Source organism: Antennarius striatus, chromosome 2, assembly GCF_040054535.1.
Source record: "Antennarius striatus isolate MH-2024 chromosome 2, ASM4005453v1, whole genome shotgun sequence".
Classification (NCBI taxonomy): Eukaryota; Metazoa; Chordata; class Actinopteri; order Lophiiformes; family Antennariidae; genus Antennarius; species Antennarius striatus.
Window position 1 is genome coordinate 17,275,193 of NC_090777.1, and position 16,705 is coordinate 17,291,897.

Consider the following 16,705-nt stretch of genomic DNA (forward strand, 5'->3'; position numbering starts at 1 on the left):
GCTGACATCAGGGATTGGATTTACTGCCTCACTTCTGATACCTAAATAGAGCTCCTCTGAAGATAAAATGCCTGACAAGTCCAGAATGCCTAACTTCATATTTTTACCATCACCACAATCTGTCACATGATTTATTGTCTTACATGTCACTAGTCCAAACAACATTATTGTCAGATGGGAGTTGATCGAAACAATCAGACAGAAATACTGTACTCTGGTGCTCACATCGCCACCAGAGGTTATAAGTGTGCACATGAGATCTCATTGTTTCCTGCTTCTTGCGTCACTTCTCTCAAGACTCAACATATCTTTAAAGGAAATCTACAAATGCCTTCATCTGTTGAGGTGACAAGCCGCTATCACGGGCCTTTCTTTTTCAATTAGTTCCAATAATACCTGTATCAAGTTAGCTGTTTGACTTCCTTACATCCATATCTTCTATCATGGACTGTCTCCGGGTAAGTTTAAATTAAAATGTTTTTTAATTGTAAAATGTTTTCAAATCTGTCACATGTTTCTGTCAGTGGACTAATCACGTTTAAAGGAAGCGTTATCCCCAAATTTGACTTTGGGATCAATTGAGTACCTATCTGTCATGCCTTTTATCACAGAGTTGCACTTACCATGAAAGTGTGCAAGTAAACATGCTGCATTAATTTTGTGTGCATAGTTTCATGTTCATTGGTTACTGAATCAGAACAGAGATTATTGGCGACTCCAGGGGATGATATGAATACAACTTTGTTTAGAGAAATATGGCACATATGATAAATGTGTTGAATAAAGTCAACTGGACTTGTTGGAAAAGAACTGAAGACGTCTCCTGGATGAGAGGCAATATGTCTCCAAACGTTTCCTACAAGTCCAGGTGTCTACATTCAAAAGGAAGTCTACTCTGACCTGGATGACTGAGAATCTCCACAGACATGTTGTGTTTGAGTTTGCAACCTAGCTTCTTGTTCTAAATGTTCTGTGTTGTGCCTGCTTGTGCTTGAATTTTGTCAGCTGATTTCTGTACTTCCCTCTATTCCATCAATCTGCAGACTTCCCTACATGTCTTAAACATTTTTCAAAGCTCAGCTGCTAGGATCATCTCTGCTTCAAGAAAGCATGATCAATAACCATTATTATTGTTGTTATTATTATTATTATTATTACTGTATAATAATAATAATAATAATAATAATACTTTTATTTTTAAGGCAGATGTTGCGTAACTGGCAAGAGTTCCAGTCCCCTCACACTCTCCCCTCAGATGAAAAAAAGAAACCCATGTTATCATCACTGTATTAAGAATTCATTGATTCAAATAAATCTTTTTTTGCTCAGCTCTGTAGTATGTATTTAGGTATCTGACTAATGTTGACTGATGATACAGTCTGTGTTGAATTAGAATTGTCGATATAATATTTGAAAATTTGAAAGTGCAACAGAAAAGACGTGTAAAAATAGTTCAATAATTGGATTGCGATAGCAGATGGTATCAAGCTACCAGGCCAACTGATATTTGTATATCCCTCAGGTTTTCCAATTGATCCTAGTCTTTTTGTCCAATGGACAAAGTTATCCTGAGTGTAAATCATTGTGCCCAAAAGGTGAGTCATCACAAGGAACCATTACACTGTTATGGTGACATTAAGGATCACTCACTCTTCTCTCCTTTTACTCATTGTTTTCCCAGGACATTACGCATTTGAAAAATGTCGCTTTCCAAGAACATACAAATGTCAAGAATGCACTCATGGAACATTCACGGCTGTAGAAAATACGGTGGAAAAATGCATGCATTGTGGACAATGTCAACGTAAGAAAGACTGATATTTTCTGGTTACTTGACAGAATATGGTGCTTTTTGTAGCAATCTGCATTCGCTTCTCTTCATGTTGAGATAAATCAGCATTTTTTCATTCTACTAAAAAAAAGAAATTTTTAGTTGATGATAATGAGTATGTTGGCCATTATTTATCCAGGCACTCTGACGAAATACTTCTCACTAGCAAAATACAATTGTATTATATTTTGAGGCTATATATATCAGATCTGGGGTGGTGCAGTGGTTAGTGTTGTGATCTCACTGCAAGAAGGTTCCAGTTTGATTCTTTTCTGTGTGGAGTTTGTAAGTTCGCCCTGGTTCTTTCGGGGTCCTCTTCACATTCCTCCCACCATGAAAAACATGCAGTTAAGGTGAATTGATCACTCCAAATGGTCCATAGCCGTAATTATGAATGTGTGTTCATGTGGCTTTCATGTGCAATGATCTGGCATCTTGTCCGGAGTGTACCCTGCCTTTTGCCTTATTTCACAAGGCAAGGCAGATTGGATGGATGGATGGATGGATGGATGGAGGGATGGATGAATGGATGGATGGATGGATAGATGGATGGATCATAATGTTGTTTAGCAACATGTGAATTCATAGACTGAGCAGCATTCCCATCTTACCTCCACATAATATTGAAAACCCACATGAACCATAAATCCACGTTAAAATGGACTTCATCCCTTAAAAGTCAGAGACAGGTTTAACACACATTTTAAACTATAATTTTAAAGTCACTCTATGCTAATTTTTACCATTAAAAGCAAATGGTATAAATAATTATCCAATCATCTCATTCATCATCAGTTTGCTTAGTAATTCTAACCAGGGCTTTGAGTTCATGCTGTGATTTAGACAACCATGTGTTATGATTTTCTCCCAGGTTCAGAGGTGATTAAACAGAATTGCACAGCTAAAAGTGATGTGGTATGTAGTTGCAAAGAAGGATACTACTACAACCATAAAACTTCAGGAAAATTTTGCCATCAGTGCCCCAGTAAAACCTATGGTAAGTGAAGTCAAATGCAGAAAATTCCTGAATTGGTTATTTACAGCAGACATATTGATTAACTTCCTGCTTTCTCTAAATCAACCTTGCATGTTCTTTCAGGGATTGAAATGAAGCAGGATTACCAAAGGTAGGAGATCTTTCAATCAATCAATCAATCAATCAATCAATCAATCAATCAATAAATCAATCAAAACTCTTTTTGTTGATTAATTAATCTGAAATTATTTTGACCATTGAACTACTCAGTAGGTAAGTCAGCTGCTTCTACAATATTAACATTGGGTTTTTCTACTTGTCATTTTTTAACATAGAATTTTTTTTGATTTTTGACTGTTTTAAGGAACTAAACAACACATTTTAATGGACTATCTGATAACTAAAAGGTCTTGCAGGGCTAAATCATGGGGAATGTTGTCTTGATTGTCTGTGATTATATTACAGACGATCAAGATAACATTCCTCCTGACTTGATTGTCTGTGAATATATTACAAATCCCCCCTCCCCCCACAAATGTCTTTTTGACATTTCCTGTGGTTTTAGAGAGGTCTTGCGCTACCTGTGCTGGGTACAGGAGCGGATGCTCAAGTTTCAGCAAAAAGGCAGCGTTATCAATTCTGCTAGTCTTGGATGATTTGTTGATATGAACTGAAATTTGTTGTTTTTTGACAGATTTATTGATTTATTGTGTAGCAGTATGGTTTGGTGTAATAACCCCTCTGTCGATGCTGGTCATGGAAATATCTCTTTCTAATGAACACAAAAGAGCTGAAGGCCATATCCGTCTGAAAATGCTCAATCTCGTCCAATCTTGGATGCCAAGCAGTCAAGACTGTGAGCTTTCCCACAACTGTGAATGAATGCGCACAATCAAAGACATAATGTGTTCATTAAGAATACTGTATTTTACTTAGGCTTTTTATTTACCTGTATTTATTTTTGTTTTGACAATGGGAAGCTATCTCAAACAGGGAGGGGCACCTACTGCCAATCACATTTATCTTTTGGAGTAGAAAGCACAAACTTCAAACTGAAATGACATGACATGTATGACCATGGACACCTGGAGTTTTAGAAGATTCAGTGACAGGAACAATCATACCACAAGCGTACGGAGACAGAAGTTAAACTGTGTTCATTGACTGAGTTTTTTCACCCTTATCAGATGACTCTGGTGGTTAAACCTATGAGGACTAATGTTAACAACAGCATCAGTAGATAAATGTATTTGTAAAATAACAAAAATGTCATTTATATTGAATACTGTACTTATATAAAACACTCTTTTTTCAGGTGTTTCAACGACTCTTATTGTAAGACGACATGTAAATTAACAGAGTCTCTCTTTTCAACTTCATCTACAACATCTACATCTGCACCAATGACTGGAGCTGCAAGCCGCACGTTGAATCCTGTTGTGAATCCACTTACAGGTTACTGTTAGCTCTTTATGTGCTGTAAACACTTTAAGTAGTAAAACAATTCATAGTCCTTACGTTCCCCCCCATATACACTCCACTAAAGTACAAGCTGACTCTTACTCCGTGATCAGCTATAAATTAACGTATCTTTATCGTTATTTTTAATTTTATATACTGGTTTCATCTCCGAAGGGAAATTAAAAAAGCGCACTCTAGTTAATGGTTCAAACGCATGCATACATACAGTATGTTGGTGAATACAGGCCCCTGTATCACACACACACATACACAAGGGGGCTGGTAGGCATGCAAGGGAGGTAGAGTGGCGGGCAGCTCCTTCCTGGTGCCCCCCAATTGAGCAATCTTTGTAAAGGGGACAACACCTTGCTCAAGGACGCCTTGGCAGTGCTCCGGAGGTGAGCTGACAGTGGGAGGTGTCAGCTCACCTCCGGGTTGTTTTTTTTTGGGCAGGATCGGGAATCGAACCACCGATCTTGAATCATAGGACGACCCGCTCTACCACTGAGCCACTGCCGCCCCACAATCCACTGCTGCCCCGGCAGTGGCTTATTCATGTTTTCAGCAAAAATGATGGTGGTGAAATGATGTGAGTCTTTCTTTGTTTCCACAGAAGTGAACCAAACTGCCTGGTTGAGTGTCTTTGGGGCTGCAGTGATATTTCTGGGCATCTTATGGCTCCTGTCACTCTTCAACAGAAAATCTATCACATGTCCACACTGTCCCTGCAGGAGTAAGAAAAGAGACCTTCAGTCACAGAATGTGGAGCCCAATCTCAATGGTAACCAGTGTTTTTTTTTCTTTTTTTGAAGGTTTTAGAACTTATTTACAAATAAACTATATGATCGGCTTGTCAATCTGACCGTGTCGTACAGGAACTACCTCACAGTCTGTAAAAAACAAAATTTCAACGCTGCCTACTGATCAGTACATCTATAATTATAATTCACTGTTATATTTCTTAATATGACAACACCATGAATGAGCAAATATCTTTTTACCCCAAATCCTTCCAGTACATTTTACTGCTAATTCTTTGCAGTGAAACATTTACTTAAGGACTTTAGTGCTTAACCACTGACGGTACATGAGGAAAGACAGGATTCACTATATCAAGCCTTCAATCATAAATTAACTTTATGTAAAAAATTAAGCAGGATGTGCGCTGACAATATCTTCTGTCCCCTGAACAGACCGATGCAGTCATGACGGCAATGGCCTGACTACACTGGTAGGTGTTCAGTTTTCATGTTTGATTTTGCCAAGATAACAATAGTGATGGGCTGTGGGTGGAGAGTTCTTGTCAGAAAAACAGGAACCTTAAAAGATCAAGTAAAACAAAGGTCAAATGTAAATCACAAATAGTAATTAAAGTGAAATAAAGCTGTTACAAGTATTAAAGAAACCTGGGGGATTTTCCTCAATGCTCTTCTCTAGAGATAGTTTGTTGCAACAGATGTTTTTGTTGTCCTTTTGTCTCCGTCAAGACATTTAAAATTTTGGAGGAAAGCCTTGGGATGGACGTCAGTCAGCATCCAGGCACACCTGAACCATCTTACATTGCTCCTCTAGTGCCATATGCTGAGGGTAAGACTCAGTGCATGTTGCCATGGTACGATATGTAGCCGCTCAATATGTCAATATTATTCTCCAATAATTGTTCATAATTAGTTATACTTCATTGCTGGTATTGTTACTGGTTTTGTAAAATATATTTTTTGTTCCCTAAATATCGTGTGCGTGTGTGTCTGTCTGTCTGTCTGTCTGTCTGCCTGCCTGCCTGCGTACGTGCGTGTGTGTGTGCGTGCATGTGTGGGTGTGTATGTGTAAGAGAGAGAGAAATACTCAGTAGATTTATAGACCTAGACATTCATCAGAAAGATTGATTTTTTGTAGTTTAAAACAAGTAACAAAGTCAAGATAAATGTCCCTGTGTAAAGTCAGACAGTGTAAGAAAAAACAACACTGAAATTATTGTGGATTCATGACCTTTTTGTGAGTCATATAGATACTTCATGTTTTACATGGGCTGAGGGAAAGTGATGTGTTAAAGGACAGGAAAAACTACATCAAAAGCCTATTTAGAAAAAAAGAGAGAAAGATGCATATTTTACATTTCCAAAAGTGAGTTGAAATAAATTAGGAATCAATTATAAATAGATGTGAAATATTGATTTTTCAGGGTAGATATGACCAGCTCCCTGAAATGAGACACTTTCTGACCTCAAAAGATGTGTCATCACTAAAAATCTGAATCAGGTCAAAGACTGAAGTAAAGCATGCAGTTTATGAACACACTGATAAACAAAAACAATAAAACTTACATGTGTCAGGCTAGTTCAAGTGATTGATGGAGTAAAATGTTTGAAATGCAATTAGAATCAGTTATGTTAACATATTTATGGTACATTTGAGACGGTAGACAGAGAGTTGTACCCACTACACAGAAATACATTTTATTTTGGCAATTTAGTTTTTCCTATACAAATTGACATTTAAATGACTATCAACACCACTCATACTTGGAAAAAGTGGAGAAAAGAGAAACCTGAGTTGATCAATTAGATTGCATCAAGCAGGATCTTTATTTTGAATGATACAGACAAAACAGTCAAACCAACTAGACATCCTTGCATTATTGTTGACTGAAGTATTTAGAAGGACATAGAATTTTTACTTTATACTTCAACTTAGTGACATGGTAAATGTCACATGGGGAAAATGACTTCATTCCATGTAATTACCAATGCAATACATTATCATTGTTTTCATACTGAGTAGTACCATCGTTTCATCTCTGCTTTTTCAGCAAGCTATTATCACTGATCAGCTCTGTGGCGAACAGTGTGGAGGTTGAAATGGGGAAACAGGACGTTTTCACGTACCTTCATCAGCCTATACTGCAGCATTAGGGGAAATGGAAAATCAGATAGTGAAAGCATGTCACTAAACCATCAACAATTTGCATCCTTGTACATCATGCTGAAGCTGCATTGAAATACGTTTTGGCAAATTATTGTCTTTTAATTCTTAATTTCTATTTTATTTACAACTGAAAATACAAAAAGCTTGACAAGTGTCTTATATTTTATATCAAAACGCAAGAGACGAATACTTCGCACTTGTTATTTTGCATTAATTGCTTGTAACAGTCCTATGTTGCAGAACTGAAAAGAAAAATAGCTGAATAAGCCCTTAGATGCATTGGAATCAATGATGTCATGTCGTTGCATCTGGCATTTACAGTTCAGCAGAAATCCCCCTCCTGGATGCCATGCTGACAACATTGTGGTTCTCTGAAATGAATGGATGGAAGTTGTCTGTTTTCACTGTACAGTGATACCTCTACTTAAGAATGTCTCTACTTACGAGATTTTCTACTTACGAAATTTCTCAGCAGGAAAATATTACCTCTACTTACGAAAAAAATTTCGACTTACGTAATGTAAAAACACAGTACCCGGCTGATACTCGAATCTCCCACAGGTTCCTGAACGCAACATTCTCATAGCTGCTCTGCCATTGGCTATTACCTATTACGTATCTTCCTGGCATCCCATTGGCTAAGAGGGATGCCACTCCACCTCTGTGTGGAGCAAGAACGTGCTTATGGAGTGTCTCGGCATTCGGCACTCGACCCGTGAGGTGTTCTGATAGTTTTGTGCAAATATAATAACTTTTCGAGTACGTATTCACTATGGACCCCAAGAAAGTGACGGAGAAAAGAGGAAAAGAACAGAGTTTTTTTGTCCATACAAACAAAGCAAGAGATAATAGAAGAGCATGAAAAAGGGATGCGTTTGGTTGGTCTCGCCAAAGAATATGGCCGTAATGCATCTACTGTCGCCACGTTATTAAAACAAACGGAAGTTTAAGGAGTTTAAGGCATAGTGTGGGTGGTGGGAGAAGTTCAAAAGGAGGACTGGAATTCACTCTGTTGTTCGGCATGGTGAGATAGGAGCGCATGAACCAAAGAGGGCAAAATCAATGGGGACAGTTGTTAAAAGGTAAATGACCGTCATTATTATTCTTTACTCTATTCTTCGTTTTTTACGTTATGCACAACTCTTATTTATTGTGTAATAATCCAATCGTAACATGTATTTGTTACATGTTTTAATGCATTTTTATACACCAATTAATTTCGTAAGTAGAGGTACCACTGTATATCACATGTGGGGAAGACATCTTGTCTATGACAAACCCTGCCTAGTAAAAATTTTTAATGAGAAAGAAATCTTATTGAAGGTCTAGTGAGACCCAGGAAAGCCTGATAATAAAGAGCTACATTGATAAACCCAGAAGCAACAATAGCACAAAATATTAGTTCTGCAATGCAAGCAAAAATTACATGATTGTTTTTGTACTACATAAGTGAAAGAAGTGTACTTCATAATGGAGTTAAAGGACATATTCTGAACTAGATCTCAATCGAGAGTAGTTATGTCATCAGATAATGTCTTTTCGAGAAAAACAACAAAAATAATAATACTAATCCAATAATAGTTTATACGCAACATTTAATTTTTTATCTGCATGACTTAATCTGCATGTCTTCCAGAAAAATTTTAACTCATTAATTTAATCTGGATTCAGTGGTGAGTATACTTGCATCATCATCATTATCATCATCATTATCCAAACAACATTGAAAATTCATACCCACCTTAGAGTAATTTTACAGTAAAGGAGCATGTTCAATAAACAAATTACATTTAAAACAGTTTAACGCAGTTCCTGTAATGCTTATAAAATGCTTCAGCCTTTGTAATGGTATGTGATGGTCAGTGTGGTCAAATGCACAATGTAGATCAAATAAATCAAGAGCAGCGACACCACTGCGATGCAGAAGAAGACAGCAGAGCTAATGGCTAACAATGAGATATGTCTCCCAGCATAACATCATGACTCTTTTCTAAACAACAATAAAGCTCTGTGGTGCACAGAAGAAAAGCTGTGCCAGGCTTTACCAAACAGACAATTTAAAAAAAAAAGTTTTTTCATGTGATTGGTTGACTGTAAGTAAATCAGAAAACATCATCAGCGGTGAGTGCGCCTCAACAGCTTGAATATCTTGATAACCTTTGTCTTAGTGTGAGTCTGGTCTTTCAGTGGACCAGAGGACAAGCATTCAGTACAACTGAGTTGTATGTCGAACCGCAAAGGGGAAACTTTAGACCTTCAAAAGCGCATTTTTTAGTTGATGCAGTGGAACAGCAGCCATTGCACAGAAAGCATCTGACCTTTTTCAGAGCAAGTTTTCAGTTTTACTCATCCAGCATCTGCCTCTCCTCCTGCCTCCATTCAGCTGCCAAACAAGATGAACAATCGGAGCACTGGCCAGCCACTGTGCTTTACGCCATTATCAAGGAGGTGCCCTTACGTAGGTGGAAGGAGTTCTTGCGTCTCCTGTCTGTGGCTGATCAACACCTGGAGCGGGTTGAACTGGAAGCCGGTTTAGGTGTGGGCTCCATAGAAAGGCAGTACCAGATGCTGAGGTTGTGGAGCCAGCACTCCTCTGCAAGCATGAATGCGATCTTCTCTGCCTTGCACTTCATGGATTTAACAGGGTGTGCTCAGCAACTACAAGAAAGACTGGAGAAGATGCAGTGGAGAATGGAGCTACAGCAAGGATTTAGAGACCATGCTTTCATTGTGGGAATGCAGGACTCCTGAGGCTCTACATGAGGATGCTGTACTGACAGGCAAATGAGAGACAGTCACATTTAGCCTGGGATAACTGAATAAGAATAGAAACTAGAACAGATGTTACTGACTGGAGCCACATACCCCATTAATGTCACAAAACACACATTTATTCATTTATCTTTTCCTACCACTTTTACCAGTTAAATATAATTTAATAAAATCACTCTGACAGTACTGTAGTAAAAAATAGGTCCTATGAAATGCATTGATCAAACACCAAACAACACACGTCTTCTTGTGTAAAGGCTCTTAAAGACTAACTGTGGATGGCTGTGGCTTTACAGCATATTGAAAATGTGAATGTATACAACTCCATTAATGTGCATGTGAATGAAGACAACAAAGGAAGTGGTGAAGAAAAGCATTCTCATTTGAATTCTAACAGAATTGGTGCTTGATTGTTGGTGTTGTATTTCAGAGTGGAGACTTCAGTATAAACATTGTTGACATGGCTATGTACATTTATAATGTGTGAACACTGCTGGAGAGCATTTCTCTATTTCTGATGTCTTCTCCAAAAGCAAAAGGTCTTGTATATACAGTACTGTACTATAATTTGTGATTCTTGTTGAGCATAGAAAACTGAAATCCCCAAAGGACGTCAGATTTTCAGATTCCTGCAAATAAATGATGTCAATGTGTGGTTGGTTGGGTTTTTCCTAACCACACATTCTTCTCATCTAAGGTGATATTTTCCTTTGGTGAAGACTTTTTATGCGTCAATTCAATTGAGTTTAAAAGTGACTTTCTACATATCATTTAACATTAATGGCTTCCTCCTACCTCCAGAAACATACAGCTAAGGTGAACTGATCACTCCAAATAGTTGTTGTCTTTCGTGCAGTCCCGCAAAGAGCTGGCGTCTTATCCAAGGGGTACCCTGCCTTTGGCTCTTAGCCAGCTGGGCTAGGCTCCAGCTGACGCGTGACCTGCAAGCCTGATAAGCAGGTGAAGACGAGATAATTACGATGGATGGATTCTTTAATTAATGTTTTAATATTAATCTGAGCTTTTTGGCTTTGAACCTCAAGAGCTATGTGTGTAGATATATATTATTTGTATTTTATTTATTTATTTATTTATTTTAAACCATCAAGGGTACTCGCATATTTTGTTGCAATGTTAAGTAAGATGAAGATAGATAGATAGATATACTTTACTTATCCCAAACTGGGAAATTTAGGAAGACAGTCAGGATTTGGATTTTCATCATCACTAGACTCTCTAACATATGAGACAAATGTACATCAACATGGCTGTTGGTCAACACAGCATGTGTGGTGCCTAAATGTGTGAATAAAAGTCTTGGCCTTAAGGTGGGAGTGTTAGCTGGGTGTTTGAACAGCAGCAGCTGCTGTGAAGTGTGAAGCACAGGACCCTTCACAAATAAAATGTTGGCAGGGTGCTGGAGGGGCTTTCATTCTTCACTTGGATTAGACCTCTCTCATGAATTGCAAATTCTTTTTAAGCAAAAAGAACAGCTGTCCCATATTTTTTGAACTGCCTGAAAAAAAAAAAAGGATATCTAGACATTGACGCATGTAATGATCACAATATGTTTATATGCACTATAGCATTCACCTGATTTTCTGCACAGCAGGAACATGTAGGTGTGAAACCGGGTAACTTTAATAATATATGTTCTGAATTGCATTTGAACTCATGTGTTTCAATGATCTGTTCTCGCGTTAATATTCCGAGAATTGCCTTCCGAGTAGTTCTTCTGTGAATCGAAAGCAACAGATTCCTTTGATAGACACTTCCTGACAACTCGAAACAACAAGCAGTTTCTACTCAGCTGTCAAACCCGCCGTCTGTCCCTAAGAGAGAACTGCTCCCTATTTACAGATTTATGATTCATTCTTTTTTACATCTGCTTTTCAAAGTAAAGGTTTATACTGGAAACATTTTGGGTAAAGAAATAAGATGAACTGTGTTTTATTCAAAGTGAGTTCAAAACCTGCGACAACTATGTTACAAAGGAATTAACAATATATTGTATATTTTGTGGGGGTCGAGGATCATTTTGGAGGAAAATAAAGTTTAACTGTGGCTTGAATTTGATGTGGGATGAAAATGATTAACAATATATACTACAGGACAGTTTAGAGCACTGGATAGACAAATGCTAATCATTATCCTAATCATCATCGTCATCAATCAATCAAACTTTATGAAACGCTTTTCATACAAATTGAGTAGCCCAAAGTGCTTTACATAAAAACAATATAAAAACAGTTTACACAGGAAAAGTCCCCCCTCATTCCGTACACACACACATGGTAGACTAAAAGGTTAAAAAGTAGTACTTTAAAGAAAAAAAAACAGTTTCATTAAAAGCCAAGTTAAAAAGGTGGGTCTTGAGTTTGCTTTTAAAAATATCCACAGACTGTTTTCCTCAGGTCCTCAGGCAAACTGTTCCACAAACGTGGGCCATAGTGGTAAAAGGAGGCCTCGCCATATGTTTTGGTTAAAACTTTTGGAGTAATTAAAAAGGTAGTGTCTGAAGAGCTGACAGATCTAGAGGGTGTATACAGGTATGTTACAAGCAAATCAGATAAATAATTAGGACCAAGACCATTAAGAGAATTAAAAACCATTAAAAGAATCTTAAAACCGATTCTGAAGCGTACAGGTAACCAGTGCAGAGACTTTAAAATTGGTATAATGTGAGCCCTCTTTCTGGTCCTCGTCAGAACTCATGCAGCTGAGTTTTGGAGATGTTGTAATGGAGTACTACTTTTTTTGCAGAGACCAGAAAGAAGAGCGTTTCACTAATCAATTCTACAAGTAATAAAAGCATGCATTAGTGTCTCTGTGTTGGTTCGAGATAAAAATGGTCTTACCCCTGCAATGTTCTTTAGATGATAAAATCCACTCTTAACCGTAGTTTTGATATGAGCATTAAAATTCAAATTAGATTCTAGAATAACACCAAGGTTTTTCACCCGCTCAAATGTCTTAAAAGCCAGGGCTTTGAGTTTTAAATTAAGTTTTTCTCAGTGTGCTTCAGGACCGATGACAAGTACTTCTGTCATGAATGTAGCGCAGGGATGCAGGACACAAGTGCACGACACTGAGCGGTAAAATCAGAAAACAAGGTTTATTCTAGGCAAGGTTCGGTACACAGGTAAGGCAGTCAATCCAGGCAGAGGTATCCAAGGCGGGAGGCGAAAAGGCAATGTCAAAAAACAAGCAAGGTTCAAACACGAAAAGCTATGACAAGAACTATGACAAAAGGCTGGGATGTGAGCAAAGAACTACAACGAACTGGTGACGAGACAAGACACAAAGGGGAAATATACACAGGACTGATGGGGGGTGATTGGACACAGGTGCCGGAAATATAATCGGGGATCAGGTGCAGGCAGACGGGAACCTGGAACAGAGACAGGGGTGAGTGATCACAAAATAAAACAGGAAGACAAGACATGAAACATAGGGAAGCAAATAAAACACTTAACAAAACAGGATCATGACAGTACCCCCCTCAAGGGCCGGCCCCTGAAGGCCCAGGAGTGTCAGGGTGGGCGGCATGAAAATCCCGGATGAGGGAGGGGTCCATGACGAACTGGGAGCCCTCCTCAGGCCCATAGCCCTCCCAGTTGACCAAGTACTGGACCCCCCCAGCCTCGATGATGATCAGACAGGAGTCGAACAGTGAACACCGGGTCGCCATCAATGAACCGGGCGGGTGGAGGTGGTCTGGCCGGAGGGACAAGAGGACTGGTCCTGACAGGCTTGATGTGGCTAACATGAAACGTGGGGTGGACTCGCATTGACCTTGGGAGTTTCAGCTGGACTGTGACTGGATTGACGACCTTGGCGATGGGGAACGGACCGACGAACCTGGGAGCGAGCTTCTTGGACTCCACCCGAAGTGGTAAGTTCTTGGTAGACAACCAAACGTTCTGTCTGAGTCTGTAACTTGGGGCGGTTGTTCCCTTACGGTCTGCGGCTGCCTTATAGCTGGTGGACTGTCGTTGGAGATTCTGGCGGGCCCGCTCCCAGGTTCTCCTACAACGCCTCACCAAGGCCAACGCAGAGGGCACCGAAGACTCAGAGTCAACAGAGGGTAACAGAGATGGTTGGTGACCATGAACAATATGGAAAAGGAGACAATCCAGTGGAAGCAGACAGAAGAATATTATGGGCAAACTCGACCCAAACCAGTTTCTGTGACCATGTGTCGGGGTTCTGGGACGCCGTGATGTGCAGGCCGGTCTCCAGTTCCTGGTTGAGGTGTTCAGCCTGCCCATTGGTCTATGGGTGAAACCCGGAGGACAGGTTGACAGTAGCGCCCAGCAGAAATTCCTTCCAGAACCGCGAGATGAATTGAGGGCCGCGATTCCTTGGGAAAACTATGAATCCGGAAAATGTTCAACATCATGACCTCAGCCGTTTCTTTGGCTGAGGGGAGTTTGGGAAGAGCAATAAAATGAACCATCTTAGAAAATCTGTCCACCACCGTCAGAACCACAGTGTTACCATTCGAGGGGGGAAGCCCCATGACGAAGTCCATGGAGATATGGGACCAGGGGCTTTGAGGAATGGGCAAGAACCTGAGTTCTCCGGAAGGCTTCTGGTGACCAATGTCATAATTACGCTCAGCTGAAGAGAGTTTCCTTGACAGAAACGCACAAGGGTGTAGCTTACCGTCCTTGGAACTGACTTGAGAGAGGATCGCCCCGAACCCGATGTCAGAAGCATCTACCTCTACCACGAACTGCTGGCTGGGGTCCGGGAGGATGAGAACAGGGACCGAGGTGAAACTCTTCTTTAGAGTCTGAAATGCTGCTTCACACTCTGGGCTCGAGACAAAAGGTCTGTGAGGAGAGGAAAGGTCATGCAGAGGTGAGGCTATGGAGCTATAATTGCGGATGAACCTTCTATAAAAGTTGGCAAAACCCAGAAACCTTTGGACCTCTTTGCGTGAACTGGGGGTGGCCCACTACGCAACTGCAGAAACCTTCTCGGAATCCATTCTGATCTCCCCCTCAGCAAGCACAAACCCAAGGAATGGGGAAATGTCTATGTGAAGCTGTCTGTCATCAGCATAACTATGGAAATTAATGCCATGCCTCTTGATAACATCCCCCAACGGTAACATATCATGACGATCACAACGAAAATGTCAGTGGATGTCGACCAGCAGCAAATCCAATCACAGTCCATGGTAATGTGTGAGGTGAGGCATTGCAAAGGCTGCGAGGAAATAACAACAACAACAACAACAATAATAATAATAATAATAATAATAATAATAATAATAATGATAATAATAATGATAAAAATAATGATTGTCTGTGTGTGGCTACACGGTGCACTGGCGTCGTGCCCTGAGTTTCCCCTCCTCACCTATGCCAGCTGGGATAGGCTCCAGCTCCCCGTGACCCACTCGGGCGGATAAAACATTAGAAGATGGATGGATGGATAATAATAGTAGTAATAACAATAATAATAATAATAATAATAATAATAATAATAATAATAATAATAATAATAATAATAATAATAATAATAATAAGAAAAAGAAGAAGAAGAAGAAGAAGAAGAAGATTTTTTTGATTTTTGCAAAAACACTTTAATTCCATTCAAACATTTTGCAGTTTTATATTAGATGAAAGCATTTAAGTGTCTCAGAAGATCTTTTCCAAACAAACTTCAATCACATTTAACATTTAGAACATTTAGAACATTTAGAGCATTTTACAATTTTTCATTAGATGAAATTTCAAAAACACTAAACACTCAAAAACATTAAACAGCAAGAAACAAAGGGAAATACAATATAAGAATTAGTGCATTATAACAGGAAGTTTGCAAAAGTGAGGTGGTCATCAACTAAAGTGCATAGGACATTTTTGTAACACCAGATGTTCCTAAAGTTATTCAGGTCTTTTGTCAATTTATAGAAACCAAATTCTAGTTTTAAGCGACATCTGATGTTACAGCAAAAAACAGTAGCTGCTTCTTGAACGGTATTGTTTTCAATTTTCCTCTTCCTGGTCACATAAATTGCAAGTTTTGCCTCCCCAGAAATAAAATTTAAAAGCTGCCACTTTCTCTGATTCGATCTATTGTACCCAGCACCGTAGATGAATTTCCTGATACTAAAGTTTTCATTGAACAAGTTAAAAACATTCGTTAGAAGAGTGAAGAGCACTGCAAGTCTCCCAGAAGAAGAAGAAGAAGAAGAAGAGTAGCAATGTGTTTTTCTTAAAACCTAAACAGAGACGTACTTCATGTTTGTGCATGTACAACCTGCTTATTTCAATTAGTTAAAGTCAATTGAAGTATGTTATTTTTGAGGCCAGCAATATTATGTCAACTTTAACAGGAAAGTGATTTTTTAACTACACAATGTAATTTAATCAATATTTAACTGAAGGAACTAGACGGTAAAAATGTTTAATCTTGTTTGTGTGTCCAGTGAGTAGAATAAATGCATATTTTATGAATTGCTTATTAAAAAACACTCAATGATGTTATTTTGATGTGTACAAGGTACTTTACTGCATCCCATGTCATTAGCCATGCAGCAAATGTACATGTGGTTATTGGTGTGTGGGTAGTGTTCATCATCTATTGGGTATCCATTGCTCAACTTTGTTCTTGCACATCCAAATAAGTTTATTTTTGTCCAAACAGAACAACAACAGCAAAACCTCTTGTTTTGACAATCGGACGTCGTCGTTTGTTAGGATTTGATTAATTATCCTAAATCC

At 38.9% G+C, this 16,705-nt stretch overlaps 1 protein-coding gene across 2 annotated transcripts; it reads left to right on the forward strand.

The window, feature by feature from the left end:
- The first annotated feature begins 310 nt into the window (after window positions 1-310).
- On the forward strand, window positions 311-11,936 carry si:ch211-112c15.8 (tumor necrosis factor receptor superfamily member 1A). 2 transcript variants are annotated; one of them, XM_068327816.1, is made up of 11 exons: window positions 311-458; window positions 1,523-1,595; window positions 1,682-1,804; window positions 2,703-2,828; window positions 2,931-2,958; window positions 4,123-4,262; window positions 4,722-4,857; window positions 4,967-5,049; window positions 5,462-5,499; window positions 5,756-5,855; window positions 9,577-11,936. In XM_068327816.1, exons 1-11 carry the CDS (start codon window positions 444-446, stop codon window positions 9,942-9,944), a joined length of 1,230 nt encoding a protein of 409 aa, XP_068183917.1. In that variant the 5' UTR covers window positions 311-443; the 3' UTR covers window positions 9,945-11,936. The 2 variants fall into 2 exon arrangements, with proteins under 2 accessions (XP_068183917.1, XP_068183922.1); XM_068327821.1 differs by lacking the exon at window positions 4,722-4,857 and having other exon boundaries at window positions 4,882-5,049.
- The last annotated feature ends 4,769 nt before the right edge of the window (window positions 11,937-16,705 follow it).